General features: G+C 39.4%; 1 protein-coding gene across 1 annotated transcript in view; it reads right to left on the bottom strand.

Moving 5' to 3' along the window:
* TNFSF11 (TNF superfamily member 11) overlaps positions 1 to 18,566 on the bottom strand; it is a 54,087-nt gene extending 35,521 nt beyond the window's left edge. The window contains exons 1-2 of the mRNA XM_027873782.1: positions 18,188 to 18,566; positions 1,727 to 1,894 (exon numbers count right to left, since the gene is read on the bottom strand). Of these exons, the coding sequence (XP_027729583.1) occupies positions 1,727 to 1,894; positions 18,188 to 18,409 (390 nt within the window). The 5' untranslated portion in view covers positions 18,410 to 18,566. The remainder of the gene's footprint in view (positions 1 to 1,726; positions 1,895 to 18,187) is intronic.
* Between the last annotated feature and the right edge of the window lie 487 nt (positions 18,567 to 19,053).

The following is a 19,053-nucleotide window of genomic DNA, read 5'->3' on the forward strand; positions in this document are numbered from 1 at the left end:
GTGTAGCTGCTTATCTTTTAAAAATATAATTTATTTTCTTTTTAAAGATACATAAATATAAATTAAATATAATAAATCCAACATGTAAATTTCAAAGCTACCCTGCTTATCTATGATTGATTCCATGTTTCTCAATACCTCCCACTTCTGTAGAAGTGATGTCATTAATCTTTGCCTTTTCTTTCTCCCTTCTAATCCCTGCATTCCTCCCTATTTTCTTTTCCTAAAAGAAAAGGAAACTAATTTTTTTCCTTTAATTTTCTGTCTTCTTCCCCTCCCTATCTTCTATCATTTACCATCCTAATTGTTAACCATTTAATAATAACCCAAGCACTAAACAGAGTCTTTTCATTGGAGATGAAGTTTGAAGATCTGGGTTCAAATCCTGACTTTAGCACTTCCTAGCCATGTAACCTTTGGTAAGTCATTTCAACTCCTCCTCTTCCCACTCAATTCTGCAATGCCTCAGTTTCCTCATCTGTAGTACCTAGCTCACACGGCTGCTGTAAAGCATTTTGTAAACTGTAAAAAGGCATTTAATTATTTCATGCAAATCTTTCCTTGTTTTTCTAACAATGTATACAGTAGCAGCAATATCCTTTTAAGAAATGACTGTGAGAGACTAAGTTATTTTGACTATTATAAATATCCAAATTAACTATAAAGGACATATGAAGAATGGTACTATCTGCACACATACACACACACACACACACACACACACACACACCTATTTGTGTCCAATGGTGGCCATCTCTAGGGTGGGGGGAAGGGGAAAAATGGAAAAAAAAAGTTTACATGATAACTTTTTTGTATGTTTGAAGGCAATAGCAAATTGTACATGGTGGATTTGTAGTTTCATGTGTAATAATCTGTTTTATTGCACTACGTTGTGGAAATGCCTGTTTTATTCGACGAATTAAAAATAAAATAGTTTTTTTTTAAAGTGACATTTAAGTGAGGTCTATGATTATCTTCACTGGAAAGGGAAAAAATCTATTATGAAACAAATGTATACCGATATAAAGGAAATGAAGTCATTAAATGGGATGATTTTGGGGACAGTGATTTCAAGTCAGCCAATTGACCCATCAACTCACCACAAACCAACATGTATTTCCTCCAAGTATGAATTCAAATCCATCTTCTTAAAAACAAAAAGAAAAGAAGAGGAAAGAAGGGGAGGGGAAGGGAGAGGGGAGGATCCACTCAGAACTAATCTGGGGACTATCCAGTATTTGATGAGTCATCACAGGAAATGGGGAATTAAACTAGTTCTGCTTGGCCCCAGAAGGCAGAACCAAGCACAGGGGGTGGAAGTGACAAAGAAGCAACTTGGGTTTGATGTCAAGAAAAAACATCCTAAGAAAAAAAGCTACCCAAAAGTGCAATGTGCTCACTCAGAAAGGATTGGCTTCTCCTTCACTAGAAGACCACTTAAAGACCCTTGGTGCCATCTCTTGTAGAGGGGATTCTTATCTAGCCAGAGATTGGAATAGACACCCTCTGAAGCTCCTTCCAGCTCTGAGGTTCTGTGATGCCATATGAAGGTATTGACCAACACGTTTCTATGTTGACTCATACACAAAAATACTTTTTTTTTTCTTAAAGGATAATCAAAGTTAATTGTATTTGAATGGGTTTAACTCTGAAGACTGGAAGAGCAAACCCCCATCTCCCCCCAACCCAGGACCCTTCAACCACAGAATGAGGTGAGCACACTCACCTTCTGCAATGCTCCTTGAAAGGCCTGTTTGATTCTTCGACAGGGATCGGACATTAATTTTGCATCCTGACCCTCCAGAGACGTGTCTTGCAAATCTGAGTTTTCGTGGAGTTTGAAAAGTTTTATAAAGCAACAGGTGTCGTCATCTGAAATTCTGTTAAGGTCCATCTGAAATAATATTTTAAAGGATGTTAGAGTGGTTGTTATTCATCCTGCTATTTAACAAAGTGTTGCTTAAGCACAACAAAGTCATTCCTTCAAGGTGTCTCATTTCCCCAGAAGCACATTAAAAACCCAATGCAATATAACTCAAGTTGCTTCACTTTGGTCTGAAGGGTGATTACATACTCTCCACAAAGAGATGTTGAGCACAAGTAAAATTGTTTAAATACCTTTTACCATAAAATTGAAGATTTTAACATTACCAGTAAGAGGAAATGAATGGACACTTCAAGAGGGTAGGAACCATGTCTTCTTCTTTGTATCTCCCGTAGTATCTAACATACCACCTTGGCTATAAGTGTTTGAGAAACATTGGTTGAATGCATGAATGGATTAATTCCACAGCAAGTGGAAATGGGAAAAGGGTACATTTTTTTACTGCTGATTGCCTCTAGGATAAAATGCAAACCCCTTGGCTTCTCAATCTCAGTTCTCTACATCTCTTCACAAGCCAGCTCCATCTGACCATTCCAGCCATTTTTTCATATAATTCCCTTTTACATATTATTCCCTTTTACATGACATGTTCAAAGCTCTGTGTTCAAACTGGCACACTTGCTGGCTGTCCTGATTTCAGCTCTTGGTTCCATGCCTTTTCACAGACTTTCTGTCATTCTTGGAATGAATTCCCTTCCTCACCTCCATATATTAGAAACCTTAGCTTCCTTCTTGAAGCAGGTAAGGAACAGCCTCCTATAGGAAGCCTCCCATCCTCTGCTCTCTCGTTTTTCACATCCTCTTCTATTTCGTTACCTATGTCCATGCGGCACTCTTAAGACTATAAACTCCTCGAAGGCAGAAACCTTTGTTCCTGTCTTTCTATCCCCAGCACATAGTACAGTACCTTGCCCAGAGAAGGCATGTAGTAAATGTGTGTTTAGCCTTATAACAAGCCAGCTAGATGGCAAAGTAGACGGAATCTTAGACCCAGAGCCAGGAAGCCCTCACGTCTGTTCTTTGACAGATTTACGAGCTCTATGACCCTGGGCAAATCACTTAACCTCTGCCTGCTTTAATTTTCTCATTTGTAAAATGGGGATAGTAATAGCACCTACTTCCCAAGGTAGTTGTGAGGAGCAAATGAGATAACATTTGTAAAGTGCTTTGCAAACCTTAAAGTACTATTTTAATGCTAGCTATTATTTTCCCTTTTTTAGCTAACCATATTTGTTTGCATAATTTCCCCCTTTTTCTTAGGAAAGAATATGGTTGAGGTGGAGAGGATCTGTGCTTCCAAGTAACAAGCTGGAGCTGGTGGTATAACTTTCATGTTGGGATAAACACCTTTTTAAGCCCTCTTCCTTTTCCTTTTATCAATTATTCTTACAACTTCAAACTACTTCCGAATAATAACCAAAGCAGCAATCAGTGGGAAAATATCATGTCTACGTAGGGTGAGGGTAACTTATAGTGAGCCATAACACATTTACTTCTCAAGATTATAAATAACAAAATACACATGACAGAGGTGGTGGAGCATGCAAGGTGAATTCTACTTTTGCTTTAGTGTTCGTACTAATATGGCCCAGAACCCAGACTCTGGGTTTACACAGACCAAGCTCGATCTTAGTGGTTTCCCATACATCACCCTTTGACTCATCACCTCCCCTCTCCATCCAAATTTCTCCCCCTGCAAATCTTAGAACTTGCTTTATTTTCACCTGATCTTGGGTCTACCCTAGAAACAGGGAAATATAATTGTGTCTGTCTCTTCAAAGAAAGGTTAAAAAAAAAAGTCCTTCAGTTCCCAAGCAAGCACTCAAATAATTCACTTACAGTGAATAGCCTTTTTTTTCAATATTTAGTCAAATTTTCAAATTTTTCAAATTAGTTCAATATTTACTCAATATTTAGTCAAATATTCAGATGGGTCTGTCATCTTATCCATTTGGATAATATCTGGTGATAGAGATCACAGACTTTATTTCACCTTATCAAAAATAGAAATTACCCACGAAGGATTTAGAGGAAGAGAGACAGAGACAGACAGAGACAGAAACAGAAGTCGGAAATGGAGAACACGAAGAAGATGAAGACGGAGAAGATGGAGAAAGAGGAGAAGGAGAAGGAGGAGGAGAAGAAGGAGAAGGAGAAGGAAAAAAAAGGAGGAGAAGAAGAAGAAGAAGGAGAAGGAGGAGAGAGGAGAGAAAGGTCTAGTTCTGTGAAACACTTGAGACAGCTATTATGTGACTCCTAGTCCTCTCCAGAACAAATACTCCTAGTTCTCATAGGGCATGAACTCAAGTCCTTTCACCATCCTGGTTGCCTTCTTCTGATCGCTCTCTTGCTCACCAATGTCCTTCTTAAACTGTGGTGTCCAGAATGAACATAATATTCCATGCATTGTCTGATTAGAGCAGAGTATATACAACAGGACTATCACCTCTTTATTCCAGGAAGTTAAGTCTCCCCACACAACTCAGGAACATTAGAATTAGACTTTTTAATCTATCTAAGCTATCTTACACTGTTGACTCATATTCCGCTTGCAGTTCACTAAAACCCCCAGATCTTTTTTTTCCCACATGAACTGCAACCGCACAATCCCCATTCTGAATTTGTGAAGCAATTTTTAAGTCAAATGTGAGACTTCACCTTCATCCCTTTTATATTTCAGCCCAATATATCGAGATCCTTTGGAAACCTTACTGTCCTCCACTGCATGACCTATCCCTCCCCCATCTTTTCGTCATCTGAAAATTTCAGCTTTTATTTAAGTCATTGATAAGACCATTAAATACCACTGAGTCACACATAAATCTCTGGGGCAACAATACTGAAGACTCCTTTCCAAGTAGACATAGAAATACTAATGACTATTTTGAAAAGTTTGGCTCTCTTTCAAATAATCCCAACTCCATCTCTGTTGTATCTTTCCACCATTTCCAGATTAATGACATGATTTTATTAAATACTTTGCTAAAATCTAAACAAACTACATCTACATCATTCCTCTGATCTACTAGGAACACTGTCCAAAAAAAAAAAATAAGATCAGTTTGGCATGGCCCGTTGTTAATATTGCATCTTTATAATCACAGCCTTTCTAAATATTCAGTAATCAACTCAATTAATAATTAATAATATGTTCTCGAATTTTGTCAGAATTGAAGACAAGTTAAATACCCTATAGTTTATATACTCTACTCTTCCCCCATTTGTTTAAAGTAAAGACATTCACTCTTTTCCCTATACCTATTCTCCACAATCTTTTAGATTAGCAATCACATTTGGCAGTATTTTCAGTACGTGTGGATTTGTTCATCTGAGAAATTTAATTGGAAGCCATCATGAGCAGCTAGGTGCTCTTTTAACAATCACTTTATGTATATTGGGTATCAAATCACCATTAGCCGTTTTTGTTCTGTGCTTTTCAAGATGAAAGTCTTTTAGACTCATAGTACAAACCAATGGTTTAGATGCCCAAAAGAAAGCAATTCTCTGAAGATCAGTGGAGAAATAATCTTTTATTGTCTGTTAAGCCCTGCTTTCCTCTATGGAATTATACAGTCCTCCAGACATACAGTAAGTGCTATTCTAAGGTTTGGGGCTCCTCCCAAAAGGGAACTTTGTGGGTGGTATTGCTAGTCAACCGCTTTCCATTTAGACTTGCAGAGGCCACATAATTCACAGTAGTAGTTGAGGGTAAGGTCTTAGTCTGTTATTCCATGTGATGGCTCTGTCTTTTTCTGATCCTCTACCTCTGAGGTCATGCCCTCGATCCTCTTATGTTCAATGGGCTATTTTCAAGAAGTTGGTATTGTTGAGGAAATCCCCTCTCTTCTCTCTAGGAGGTTAGGTCTAGGAACTCTTATCAGCCCACTACTTCACCCATCCGCTATCATCTTTCCATCTGAGAAGTTCTACTGCCTCTTCATAGAGGCCAACTCTCAGGAGGAGCCATTCCCCAGGGGATTTTGGGCAAGTATAAAGACTTTACCCCTAACAAACAGTCCTGATTCGGTGTATTTGTTTATGTTCCTGCTCATCTGCCCTTTCCATTTGATCTACCTCTTCCCTTTCATAGTCAAAAGAGCAACTCAGATCCATTATAGCTAGGACTCAATCAACTATTTTCAATGAGATGCAAATGAGTCAACAAATACCCAGGCCAACTTTCTCCCCACACTTGGTCAAACAGAGGTCCTCAACTATCTAAATACAGACAACTGGGATATTTACATCTTCAAACAAAGGATTCCAGACAATGGCCCATATCCTTTAATTTCACCAAATCTAACCAAGCATCCCCACAAAGGGGCACCTTCTACATTGGAAAGAATGAAATATTAGAAATTGTTGCACAAGAGTTAAATTAAAGAAGTTAACAGGAATATAAGTAGAATCAATTCATTTTTTAAAGAAGTGATATGAATTTGATTTAGAGAGAAATGTGAGAAAAATTCAAAATGAAAAAAGTCCAAAAAGCAGTATTTTCTCTAAAAATTTAAAAAGCAATTTTATCAGTTTATTGCAATAAGACATAGTAAGAATTTGGAATCAACAAAAATAATAAGAATTGAAGAAATGGTCCAAACAATTTCTGGGGGGGTTTGCTTTTAACAACCATTTTAAAACTAGAAAAAAAAAATCACCAGTAATATTATATGTAAGTTTGAGTCCGAAAGAAAACAAGTGAAAGACCACTTGTTATGGTTACAGGATAATATTCAACCAATCGATAAACATTTATTAAGCACCTACTATGTGCCAGGCACTAGTCACTGTCTTTAAATTTTATTTTATTTTCAGATTTCAGTGGCTCAATAAAATCAGTAAGAATTGTAGAAATCAAACTGTTCCTGGAGAGAGTGTTGCTTTCATTAAATGAGGTAGAACTTCTTCTCAAGGGATTCTAAACCTCTTGAAAGCAAAGACCATTTTAGGATCACAGAATCACAGATTTAGAGTTGAGAAGGAACTTAGTGGTCATTGAGTCCACATCATTTTTACAGAGTAGGAAACTGAGGGCCCAGAGAGTTTTACTGCCCTGCTCAGATAGCAAAAAGCAGATCCAAGTGTTTAACATACAATCTCTGACTCCACAGAAGGGATTACATTTAGGAGGCATCTTCAAAAACAACCCTCCTCATTTCACAAAGGAGGAAACCCATCCAGGGGAAGTGCCCAAGATTCCACCAGTAGAAAGTTGCAGAAGCAAGATTTGAACCCTGCTTCTCCAACTCCCCACCCTTTTGAGTCATACCACATTGCCTTTCAAATAGTTGTTGAAGAAAAAAAAAAAGAGTATCTGATTAGTTAAGAGAGCAAACAATTGCTTTTCACAACTACTCAAGTTCATTTGTCAAAAGCCTGAGGAAATAATTTCAAGGGATTCTACCAGTAGCTGCCAGAATAAATTTCTTTACGAAAATTGAGAAAATCCCTAACATCTTTATCTGGAAATTAAAAAAGGAAAATTGCATGATCAGAGACATGAAGAGAACTGAACAGAGTGACAATCACTCATTGTAACGATGATGATGATGATGATGATGATGATGATGATGTGATTAGCATTCTTCTTCCAAGGAATTCTGAATACTTCAAGGATGTTCTCTTTCAAATTCCTAACTTTAAATACTACAATTCAAGTTGGGAAAGAGGCAGCTAAGTGATGTAGGTGATAGACTACTGGAACTGGAGTCAGGAAGACACAAGTTTAAATTCTCCCTCAGACACTAGCTCTTGTGATGGTCCTGGGCAAGTCATTTAACCTCTTGAGGGAAATGTACTCAGTGGCCTCAAAGGTCCCTTCCAGCTTTAAATCTGTGATCCTATGGTCCTGGGAAAAGGCTATTGTTGTTTGTCCTTCATTCTTGAAGAGGACCAGGCCATCAAGAAGGTGATGCCATGACTTGCAAGTGAACTGGATTTAAGGGAAAGAGGGCTGTGCAAAGCCACCAGCATCGCTTTCTCCTTCAGAGCTATCTGGGTCCAGTGGCAAGATCTAGATGAGGATTACTGGAGATGGGCGCCTGGGAAAAAAGTTATATATAGCTGGGAAAAGATTACCTTGATGATTCCAACAGTAATGGCTTGGGAGATTCCTGAGAGTTTTTGCAAATCTGACGTCTAAATTAGAAAGCTTACAGCCATGTTCAACCACTCATAAGGATTTTCTTCTCTCAACTTTGCAAATATGAAAATTATCTCCATTAGCAATAGATTAACTATCTAGAAAGAGGAACATGGAAAGCAATGATGTAAGATCAATATTTATTTCTCATGTTTCATTTAAAATAACTGACATGAATTAGAAGATACAAGGATTACCCAAGAGGAAATTCTTAAGACAAACAAATAACAACTGCTTACTTATGAGGTGTGACTTGAGAGTCAGAGAATGTAGGACCTGAGGAAGTTAGTGATAACTTAGTCCAATCATTCATTTTATAAAAGAATGGAAGGAAGGAAGGAAAGGAGGAAGGAAAGGAGGAAGGGAGGGAGGAAGGAAGGGAGGGAGGAAGGGAGAGAGGAAGGGAGGGAGGGAGGGAGGGAGGAAGGAAAGAAAAAGAAAAGAAGGAAGGAACAAACAGGAAAAAAGGAAGGAAAGAGGGAGGGAAAAAACCAAGCATTTATTAAGCACCTACTATGTGAAGATAGTGTGCTAAGCACTTTACAAATGTGCTCTCATTTGATCCCTACAACAACCCTGGGAGGTAGGTGCTATTTTTATCCCCATTCTATAGTTGGGGAAACCGAGATAAACAGAAGTTAAATGACTAACCTGGGATTAAACAGCTATCAAAGTGTCTGAAACCAGATTTGAACTTAGGTCTTCCTCCTGACCCCATGCCCAGAGCTCTATCCATTGGACCACTTAACCCAGAGAGAAATGAAGTGACTTGGCCAAGGTCAATCAGCTAGTAATTGTCAGAGTCAGGATTAGAACCCAGATCTCCTTAGTCCAATGCTTTTTTTTCTAACTTCACAACATTCCTCCCCCTCCCCCCAACAAAAAAATCCTAGACAACAAATTCAAAAGATTGCTGTGGCATCAGACACTAGGGAAAGTATCAGAGATAGAGACTTTAGTATGCATAATTTTTGGAAACAGTGCCACCACACAAAATGGCTGATGCCAGCGTATGTAGTACACTCTCATATATTCATCAAATTCAGTTCTTCCTGTCAGTGTGAAACTTGGCACCAGAGATAACACTATTACCGCAACATGACCTTCCACCACAAAGTGAATGAATAAGCTTTTCTGTTTTCTTTTCAAAGGAACTATTTCCAAATATTGTTGGAACTCCTAATATTAAATGTCTTTGAAGGAAAAATGCACAAATACCCACACACAAAATAACAAATAACACTGATTATAAGTCACACTTAGATGTCATGTAAGCCTAGAGAAGTTGGGGGTTGGAAGGATAAGGGGAGGGGGGCCACCTACATTTGGTGGCCATTACAATGGTTTTGTAATTTTGGGTATCACTGGAAATGAAAGCAGAAGTCTACCTATAGCTGACCACAAGTGAAACAAATGACCACAACAGATTACAATATTAGTCAGCAAGCATTTATTAAGACATCTACTATGTATATGATATTCCTACAAAACAGGGATTTTATGCCAGTTAATATAGGTGATAATTTAGCCATTTTCCTCTTTTTATGGAAGTTTAGTATTGGGGCCAGTACTTATTTAAAATGTTACTAATGCTGCAAAAACACCCATGAAAAGACCCAAGTGGATAAATACAAACACTCTCATGATGATGCTGAATGGATGTAAATGATGTTACAATTCAGCAATATCATAAGAATCAAAGTTGAGAATGACCCAGTGGATGATGAAAAGATACATGGAGGGCAGAGGTTAAGTTCTTGCATATTTCTAATGATGCTCATTTGGGAAATGTATGAATGAGATAAGGAGATGGGCCAGTCATATGATTAGGACAATGGATAATAGATGGATAGCCAATGATTTGCTTAGAAAAAGCCTTCCAGCATAGTGGTTAGAGCCTCTGTAGATCTATAGAAGAATACGGACAAAAATTACACAAGAGGAAAAAAATCATGGGTGGGTTATAATCTGTACCAAAGGAGAAAATGTCTGCATTCATATCTCTTGGGAGGGAAAAAGAAAGAAAATGTTTCTAAATACATTAATATAGAGATACAGATATATACCATGCTCTAACAGGCAGCGAGGTGGTGCAATGGATAGAATGTTGGGCCTGAAGTCAGGAAGACTTCTTTTCTTGTGTTCAAATCTAGCCTCAGATGCTTACTAGTTGTGTGACCCTGGGCAAGTCATTTAACCTTGTTTGCTTCAGTTTCCTCATCTATAAAATGAGCTAGAGAAGGAAATGGCAAACCATTCCAGTATCTCTGCCAAGAAAATACCAAATGGGGTTGCAAAGAGTTGGAAATGACTGTGTTCTTATGCATAAAATAATTCTTATAAACACATTTAATTCATACTATTTACAGATATTTTAAAATATGCATGGTATTCATCTATTCATCATGGTATATTCATCTCTTGGCTTATCCAGTGAGCCACTGGTGTCAGACTGATGGGAAGGCATTAACAAGTCACTCTGGATGAGTAGACATCTTTTATTGGAGGGAATACCTCATCAGAAGTTCTATTAGAGTCTCAAAGTAAATGGGCAGATCCCGTATCCTTCAATAAACTCCTGGAGTTCAGGGGTCCTGTGTTTTTTTTTTTTTAATCCTGGTAGTCTACACCAAGCACAGTGCCTTGTACAGAGTAGGCAGCTAAGGTTTTCAGAATTGAATTAAAATACTTTAATTTAGACATGAACATAGACTTTTATTTTATTGGGAAAAAAACCACAGCCTATAACTTTCTCACCCTAGTGCCTTTGCAGCCCACCTATGCAGCAGTTACCCTCCTGAAAATAAAGGCCAAGACAGAATGCAAGCTTGTATGGGGAAGTACTTACACTCCAATGATTCTAAGTTGGGATGTCTACACTAAAGAATGGGTCTAAGCCGAGGGAAGGCTTTAGCCACCCAGCAGCACTCATTTCTGGCCCCTAGGACTCTATGTACATGATTTACAAAGCTGATAATCAACAAAAGCAATTTTTAAAAGTCTATGCTTCTTGTTATGTTTAATTACTCAGTAATCAATTAATAGATTTCTGTCAAATATACAACTTCTGTATGAGGAATAGGTCATTTACTATTTCAGGTAAATTATTTGAAAAACCTCGGTAATGTTTAGTGAGTACAGAGTAATTATATCTAGTCATGTTTGAAATATGGCACAGGATTGGATGACTTTGTGTCTTAATTATCTCTATAATTGACTGATATTTAAATGACAATTACCTGTTTCCATGTTTCTTATAAAATGAGCTAACCTTTTCATATTTCATCAAAGCCTTCTTCTTCATCTTTATAGGGTTAAGTGAGGCAGGATGCTTGACATTTCTACCACTATGTTATCTGTGAGTTCAAACAGGCAGCCCCCACACCCCTGCATCAGAGAGCTTTATGTAAGTCACAGTAAGGCACAGTAGTTTGTGCATACAAGGGACAATAATGAACAGGTAAAATTTGAGTGTTTGGAAAAGTTTCAGCTCCAGGTAAGCATTCAATTAAACCTATGGAGGTTTAGAAGTAGCATATTCACTTACAAGCAACATTTGGAAAGATTTATATCCCTTTGTATACTAAAAAATGAACAATAAATGTGTAACCATAGTTTTATTTTTCCTTCTGAATGGTGGTAGACTATAGGATGACTATACATTGCTTTTTACCCCTGTAGATATGGGCATAACACAAAAACCATTAAAGCTAATTCATTTTTTACTATTCAAATCAATCAATCTAATAAACAATCATTTATTAAGTACCTTGCTGTTGTTCAGTTGTTTTCAGTCATTTCTGACTTTTCATGGTCTTTTCTTGGCAAAGATACCAGAGTGGTTTGCCATTTCCTTCTCCAGCTCATTTTACAGGTGAGGAAACTGAGGCAAACAAGGTTAAGGGACTTGCCCAGGGTCACACAGCTAGTAAGTGTCTGAGGCCAGATTTGCACTCAAGAAGATGAGTTTTGCTACTCTAGGCCCAGTGCTCTATCTATTATGCCACCTAGTTGCCCCCTTATTAAGCACCCACTAGTGTCAACATTGTGTTAGAACTGGAGGTACAAAGAATGAAACAATCCCTACTCTCAAGAAATGCATATTAAAACCATGTTCATATGATGAAAATAGGAGATAACAATTCTAAATTTTATCCCCTATAGGATAATAATAATGGCTGCCCCTTTAAATGAACTGTCAAACTAAGGTTGACAATTCATAAAGGATGTTAAACTACTCTTCTTTGAAGATCCCTATAAACTCTGAGTCAGTTGTGTGACATGGTTGCCAACACAACAAATGCCATCTTGGGCTGCATTAGGAAAGGAAGGGCTTCAAAGAGGTCACAATGACCTCTTTATAAGGGACTTTCGAGGTCATCTAGCTCAACCCTGTCATTTTACAGATGAGGAAATTGGATCCCAGAAAGATCAATTGACTTGCCCATGTCACAAGGCAATAAGCAACAGAGCTGTGATTTGAACTCACATCCTCTGAATCCAAATCCAGTAATGACCTCTTTGTCCTCTGATCAGACCACGTCTAAAGTATTGTGCTCCATTTTGGGTGCCACAGTTCAGGAAGACTAATAAGCTGGAGAGGGTCTAGTCAAGAGCGACAAGGATTCAAAGGGCTCTGAGTCCATGTTAGATCAGGAAAAGATGAAAGAACCAGGCATGCATAGCTAAGAGAAAATAAGACTTAGAAAGGATAAGAGAACTTTCTTCAAGGATTTAGAAGGCTGTTCTGTGGGTGAGGGGATTAGACTTTGTTTTGCTTGCCCGCCAGAGGGCAGAACCTATACCAATTCAATGAAAATTGCAAAGATGCAAACTTAGGCTGGAAGTCAGAGAAGACTCCGTGTCCAAAGGAGTCTTCCTTATTGGAAGTCTTCAAGAAGAGACTACACAACAATTTGTTGGATATGTTAAAGAAGGGGTTCCATTCAGTTTGTGTTGAACTATATGGCCAGTAAGGTCCCTCCCAACTCTGAAATTCTTCTATTCTGTGATACTTCTGATCATACTTAACCCAGGGCAGCTAGGTGGTGCCATAATGTACCGAGCACTGGGTCTGGAGTCAGGAAGACTCATCCTCTTGAGTTCAAATTTGTCCTTAGACACTTACTAGCTGTGTGACCCTGGACAAGTCACCTAACCTTGTTAGCTTCATTTCCTCATCTGTAAAATGAGCTGAAGAAAGAAATGGGAAACCATTCCTGTATCACTGCCAAGAAAACCCCAAATGAGATAATGAAGCATTGGACATGACTGAAAATGACTGAGTAACAACAACAAACCCAGAATACCAGTACTAGGTACCTTTTCCTCATTGTCTTATCAACCACAAACATTTATGGTAGAGCATTGTGCATTAGTGTACAGAAAAAAATTAAATAAGGCAAGATCTCTACCCAAATGTAACTTACAATTCAGTAACTGAACATACCACACACATGAACAACTGTAATATAAAATATAAGAGCAGAAGAATTATATATAACAAATATAATTGTTGATCATAAATGTGTTATCTAACACTAGCTACTGACATGCTCAAATGGGTTTGGAAATACCAAATAGGTAAGCCACAAAACAAGTAAACTCAATGGAAATTAACATATGCTTAGTCTTTTACTTGGTGCCACATTCCAATGCAAATTCAAAAAGAAGCATGAATTTAATAGTAGTAGCAGCAGCAGCAATAGTAGTAGAAGTAGTAGCTAGCATTTACATGGCACCGTACTATGTTTCAGTAAAGCTAAGTGCTTTACAAATAGTTTATTTGAGCCTCACAACAACCCAGGGAGACAGGTATTATTATCCTCATTTTACAGTTGAGGAAACTGAGGCAAGCTGAGGTTAAGTGACTTGCCTAGAGTCACCATAGCTAGTAAATGTCTGAGATTGGATTTGAACTCATGAAGATGAGTCTTCTTGACTCCAGGCCCAGCACTCTAATCACTGGCATTGAAGTATTTAAGGACTAGTGGTGCCATTTATTACTTTTGTAATGTTGGCCAAGGGACTTTCAGCTCCCTGAACCTTAGTTTACTCATATATAAAATTAAGGGATTGGACTAGGAGATCTTTAAGGTTCTTTCCTGCTCTGGCATTCTATATTATACAAAACTCCTCCAAAAATCTCGGAGAAGGTCTCATATTAGCCTTATGTTTATTGATATTTATATAGAAATTCCACATAGATACATAAAGTACTTGCAAACATATTCCATGATATATTCATTTACATGAGTTGCTTCCAGCACATCCTCCCCTAGGAGATGACCTTTGTAAAATGTTACTATGATGCAGCATAGCATCATCTTCATGGCATATGATGAATATTTATTCTTTCATGAAAGTACAATGGAAAACCAAGTCCTCACAACATTTAGGAAATATTTTCTACTGAAACTGGATGACCAACATTAAAAATTTCAAATGAGATAATATCCTGTTAAATTTTTATTGAGGACATTGGTAGTGTCAGAATCATTCTTAACTTTTCCCTTTCTCTTACTTCCCAAATTTGGAGCCTCATCCTTCCTGGATCCATCCTCCACTTAGCTGATCAAATAATCTTCCTAATGCTCAAATCTAGTCATGACATTTCCCTGTCCAAGAATCTTCAATGACTCCTTATTATCCTTCAAAGAAAATAAAAACTACTTGGTCTGGCATTAAGACCCTCCACAATTTGGCTGAAGTCAACCTTTCTGGTCATATTTAATGTTATTTTACCCATGCTCTTTATATTTGAGCCAAGTTGAAGTCTGAATAGTGATACAAGCATACTTTTTTAAAAATTTCTTTATTTTTCTTGTTTTGTTTTTGATCTGTTCTCTTTTGCAACATGGCTAATATGGACATACGTTTTGCTTGACTTCACATGTGTAATCTATATCAAATTGCTTGCCTTCTCAAGGAGGGGGTAGAGGAAAGAGAGAATTTGGAATTCAAAATTTTAAAAAATGAATGTTAAAAATTTTTATGTGTAATTGAGAAAAATAAAATAAAACTTAAAAAATATATATATGAACCAAGCTGAGATACTAGATGTTTCCTATGAATATCCAGCTTCCATGTTTTTGCACAAACTAGAATATACTACTCCTACTCTGTTCCTCTTGGAATTTTTATATACTTTCAATGCTACACCAATATGTCACCTCCAATAGGCCTACCCTAATCCCCTAATACTCTCTTCCTCCTCAAATTACCTTGTGTACACTTGTCCATGTGCTTGTTACATGGCCACTCAGACCACCTCCTCACACATACACAGAATGTAAGCTTTCTGAGGGCAAAGACTGTATTATTTTTCATCTTTGTATTCACAGTGCCTATGGCTTTTCTTGCACAGAGTAGGTACTTTGCAAACATTCATTTGCTAAATTGCATAGATTCACCAATAGACATACACACTACAGAAAAAGATTTGGGGATCATTCTTTTCCAAGCAATACTTTTGAATTTTGAAGGGTACATAAGCCTGCTTATTTTTTAAATACTGACACTACCCCTTACAGCAAACAATGTTTCATTCAGCTGGAAGTTTCATACCACCAACCATCTCTACTCTGACTTACTATCTTAGGAAAAAAAATCAGTGATAGCAGCACACCACCAACTCTTTTCCTCCCACCTTGCCATGTTTGTTTCCTGTTACTGCTCAACCCACTCTTACTCTGTTCCTGACAAAGAAGCCTGCTCTAACTGGTCCTCTGAGTTCCTCCTTACTCTCCCGCCTTCCCTCAACTTCCCCTCCCCTATGTGACAACCACTTTAGAATCTCACCTCAGGAAACCTTCAGTCAACTTACTCTGTAGAACCAATGCAAGGCCCTTCAGGTTGTTTACCTTTGTTTATAAGTTCCACATTATCTTGCTTGTGTTTCCCATCTGTTTTCTGAATATTGTTCTATTTTGTTTGAATTCAATTTTAGAATCCTTGAGGGAAGGGCTGGCTTTCATTGTAAGCTCCTTGAGGTTGGAGGACCACCCAATTAACTGAACCAAAAATCAAAACACATTCTTTGACAAAGGATATTTCTTAGAAGTACATTTTATTTCTATGATATCAAGACTGTTATAGAGAATTTGTGCCATATGGTTGCTGTAAACAGGGTTCATGTTTTTCTTTTCTATCCCCCAACAACACTTACTATATAGCTAAGAGTTCAATAAATGTTTGCTAAATGGTGCATTTTGAACTCCCATCCCAAATCACCTAGTAGTACTAAGTGATACGCAGCGTAGGCACGCAATAAATTTAAATTGAATTAAAACATAAAAAAAACACCACAACTAGGACAATATATGCATTAGTTAGTGTCTGCCACTGAATGAATTTCATTCTAAAATGATTGTGGTTAAAACATCAATTGCTTGCATTTTGAGTAGACTATTTTAAAAGTAGACTTTTTTTAAACGTATCTTGTCTCAACATAAAATGATCATTTGTTACCTTCTAAATATTGCTGTCTTGAGTGTCATGATATGTATATATAACTACTTTCCCTTTAAGAGACAACCAAAAAATATTTCTGAAGACAGACTATTCAATGAACACTCAACCAAATCCCACAAACCAAGTTACTGCCTTCTTTTCAACCCTACACACTTGCCAATACATACATATGTACATATATACACACATACACATACATACATACACACACCTTGCCACTCATCTCCAGCAACTCACGGAGCTCCCCAAATTAGTGTGCCCCAGCTTGGTAATCACCTTTCTATGAGCCTGAAAGCCAAAAAAGACCAACTTCAACTTTCTTTCTTTCCCATAAAGAAATGCACAGTCAGCCCCCCACTTCCTCTGAGAAAGAATTTAGAGTAGTAGACAAGGGGATTTAAATGAATCCAACCAGCTGCACTGCAATTTCCAAGAAAACAAGGACTTAAAAGCGTAAACCACCAGAAAGCATAATGTTACAGCCTTAACCATGCCTTTTTACTATCTCCCTACAGTTCTGATCCATAGAGCAAATCTTGCATCACAAAGTCCCAGATTTAGAGCTGGAAGGGACCTCAGAGGTCCCGGGGTCCAAACCCTTCATTTTTCAGATGAGGAAACTGAAGCACAGAGAGGTTAGGTAATTTGTCCTAAGTCACACAGCTCCGGGAGGAGGAGAGAGGGAGGTTATTTACTAGATTTTTGTGGTTTGGAAGCTACTGTCCCCTGAGGAGGACAAACCTCTCCTCCTCCACTGTTCACCTCCACTCTGGAAGGCAGAAGGCAACCACTTGTATTGTGCAGTGAAACCATTGCATGAAAAAGCTCAAGAAAAAGGCCAGGAACATCAGCTTTAGGTAACGGAACAAGGATAATAGGCTGGGGGTTTTTGTTTGTTTGTTTGTTTGTTTTTTCTATTCTGCACACATCAAACCTTCACAAGACGCCAGCCCTAAACAAGACCCATTCTTCAAGAGCCTGCTGGAGCTTCATGGACCGGGGAAACTTCCACTCTGAGATACAGCTAGGCAGCTGTTCCTCTAGCACTCAGGGCTGAACCTTATGATGAGGGGGTGCCTGAAAAGAAAACCCAATACCCACAGACATCCCCACTAAGCCCGGGTCAGCGTGGAGCAGGAGGCTAAGTGAGGCGAGGCTCGCCCTTCTGCAAGGTGGGTTGAATAGGTGCTTTTTTCAAGACGGTAATAAAATGAAAGTCTGCGGTTATTCCTTTGGGGAGGGGGAGGAGAGAGAGGGGGGAAGGGAGTGCAAAAACTTCCTATTAATGGGAAGGCGGGGCGGGGGGGGGGAGGAAGGGACATTTCAAACCAGGTGAGTCTAAGCCCTGGGACACAGGTAGTACGGGGAGAAATGATGGGAAAATGATGAGTCCCCTCCTTGCTCAGGTTTCTAGCATGCAGAAGCCAGAGCCAACAGCTGGCTTTCAAGTCACTGCAATTCTGTCCTCTGTCCAACACTACCTGGGTTAGGAAAAGGTGGAGTTCAGACGGAAGTTAAATTCCAATACAGTAGGTAGAGAAAAGAACAAAAAGGGAGGAGATATAACAAACTCCTTTTCGGGGCCGCTTCAGCCCCTTGGGGATTCGGGGGAGTGACGGAATGAGACAGAGGGTCCGAGTGGCACCAGGACGCGCTCTCGGGGCGCACGGGTGCAGGCGGGCACTCACCTGGGTTTTGAAGTAGAGAAACAACGCGACACTGCAGACGACCTGGCCCAGCCCCAGGACCATGAAGGCCACCAGGATGGAACGTGAGGCGGGCGGGGGCTGGTGCGGAGCCTGGGGTGGCGTGGGGTGCAGGGGACCCTCGTGGGGGGCTCCGGAGCCGCCGCTGCCCATCTCCTCCGCACCTCGCAAGTACTTAGTGTAGTCTCGGCTGGCGCGGCGCATGGCACTCTGGGCTCCACGATCCGCGTCCACCTTTTACCTCCCCTCCAACCTCCTCTTCGGCGGCAAACTCAAAAACAGCTGCAAGAGTGGAGGCGGGGGCTAGGTCACAAGAGAGAGGGGCAGCCGGAGAAACTGGGGTCCGCGACTCCTCGTTCTGGGCACAGGCAGCCCGAGCTCTGGCCTCTCCAACTCTTTTAAACTAGTAGCGGAGGGCTGGGTCTCGCAGCCAATCAGCCTCGGGCGAAGTTGGCTCTTCCACGCCCACCTCTTGAACTCCCCAGGTTTCCTCCCTCCCTTCCTCTCCCTAGCCCGAGCACACCCTCCTCCCCGCCTGGGGCCACTTTAACTGTCAGTCCCAACACCAGAGGCTAAGAATTTTCCTATTCCAGGAAAAGCAGCCCCCTCCCTAGCAGTCCTTTCAACTGGTTTACCCACCTCTCTAATTCAGCCTCCTCATCCTACTGCCTGCATATTGGTACGGTGATAAGGCCATCCCGATGCTGGCATTCCTTCCACTCCAAAAACTTTCAGTGGCTCCTTATCGCCTATGAAATAAGACATAAATTCCTCAAAGGTGAAGTTGTGGGAATGCTATAGAGGAGTCGACAGTGACTGGAAAGAACTACCTAGTGAGATTCCCATGT

The sequence above is a fragment of the Vombatus ursinus genome, unplaced genomic scaffold, assembly GCF_900497805.2.
Source record: "Vombatus ursinus unplaced genomic scaffold, bare-nosed wombat genome assembly UNPS02014802.1, whole genome shotgun sequence".
NCBI lineage: Eukaryota > Metazoa > Chordata > Mammalia > Diprotodontia > Vombatidae > Vombatus > Vombatus ursinus.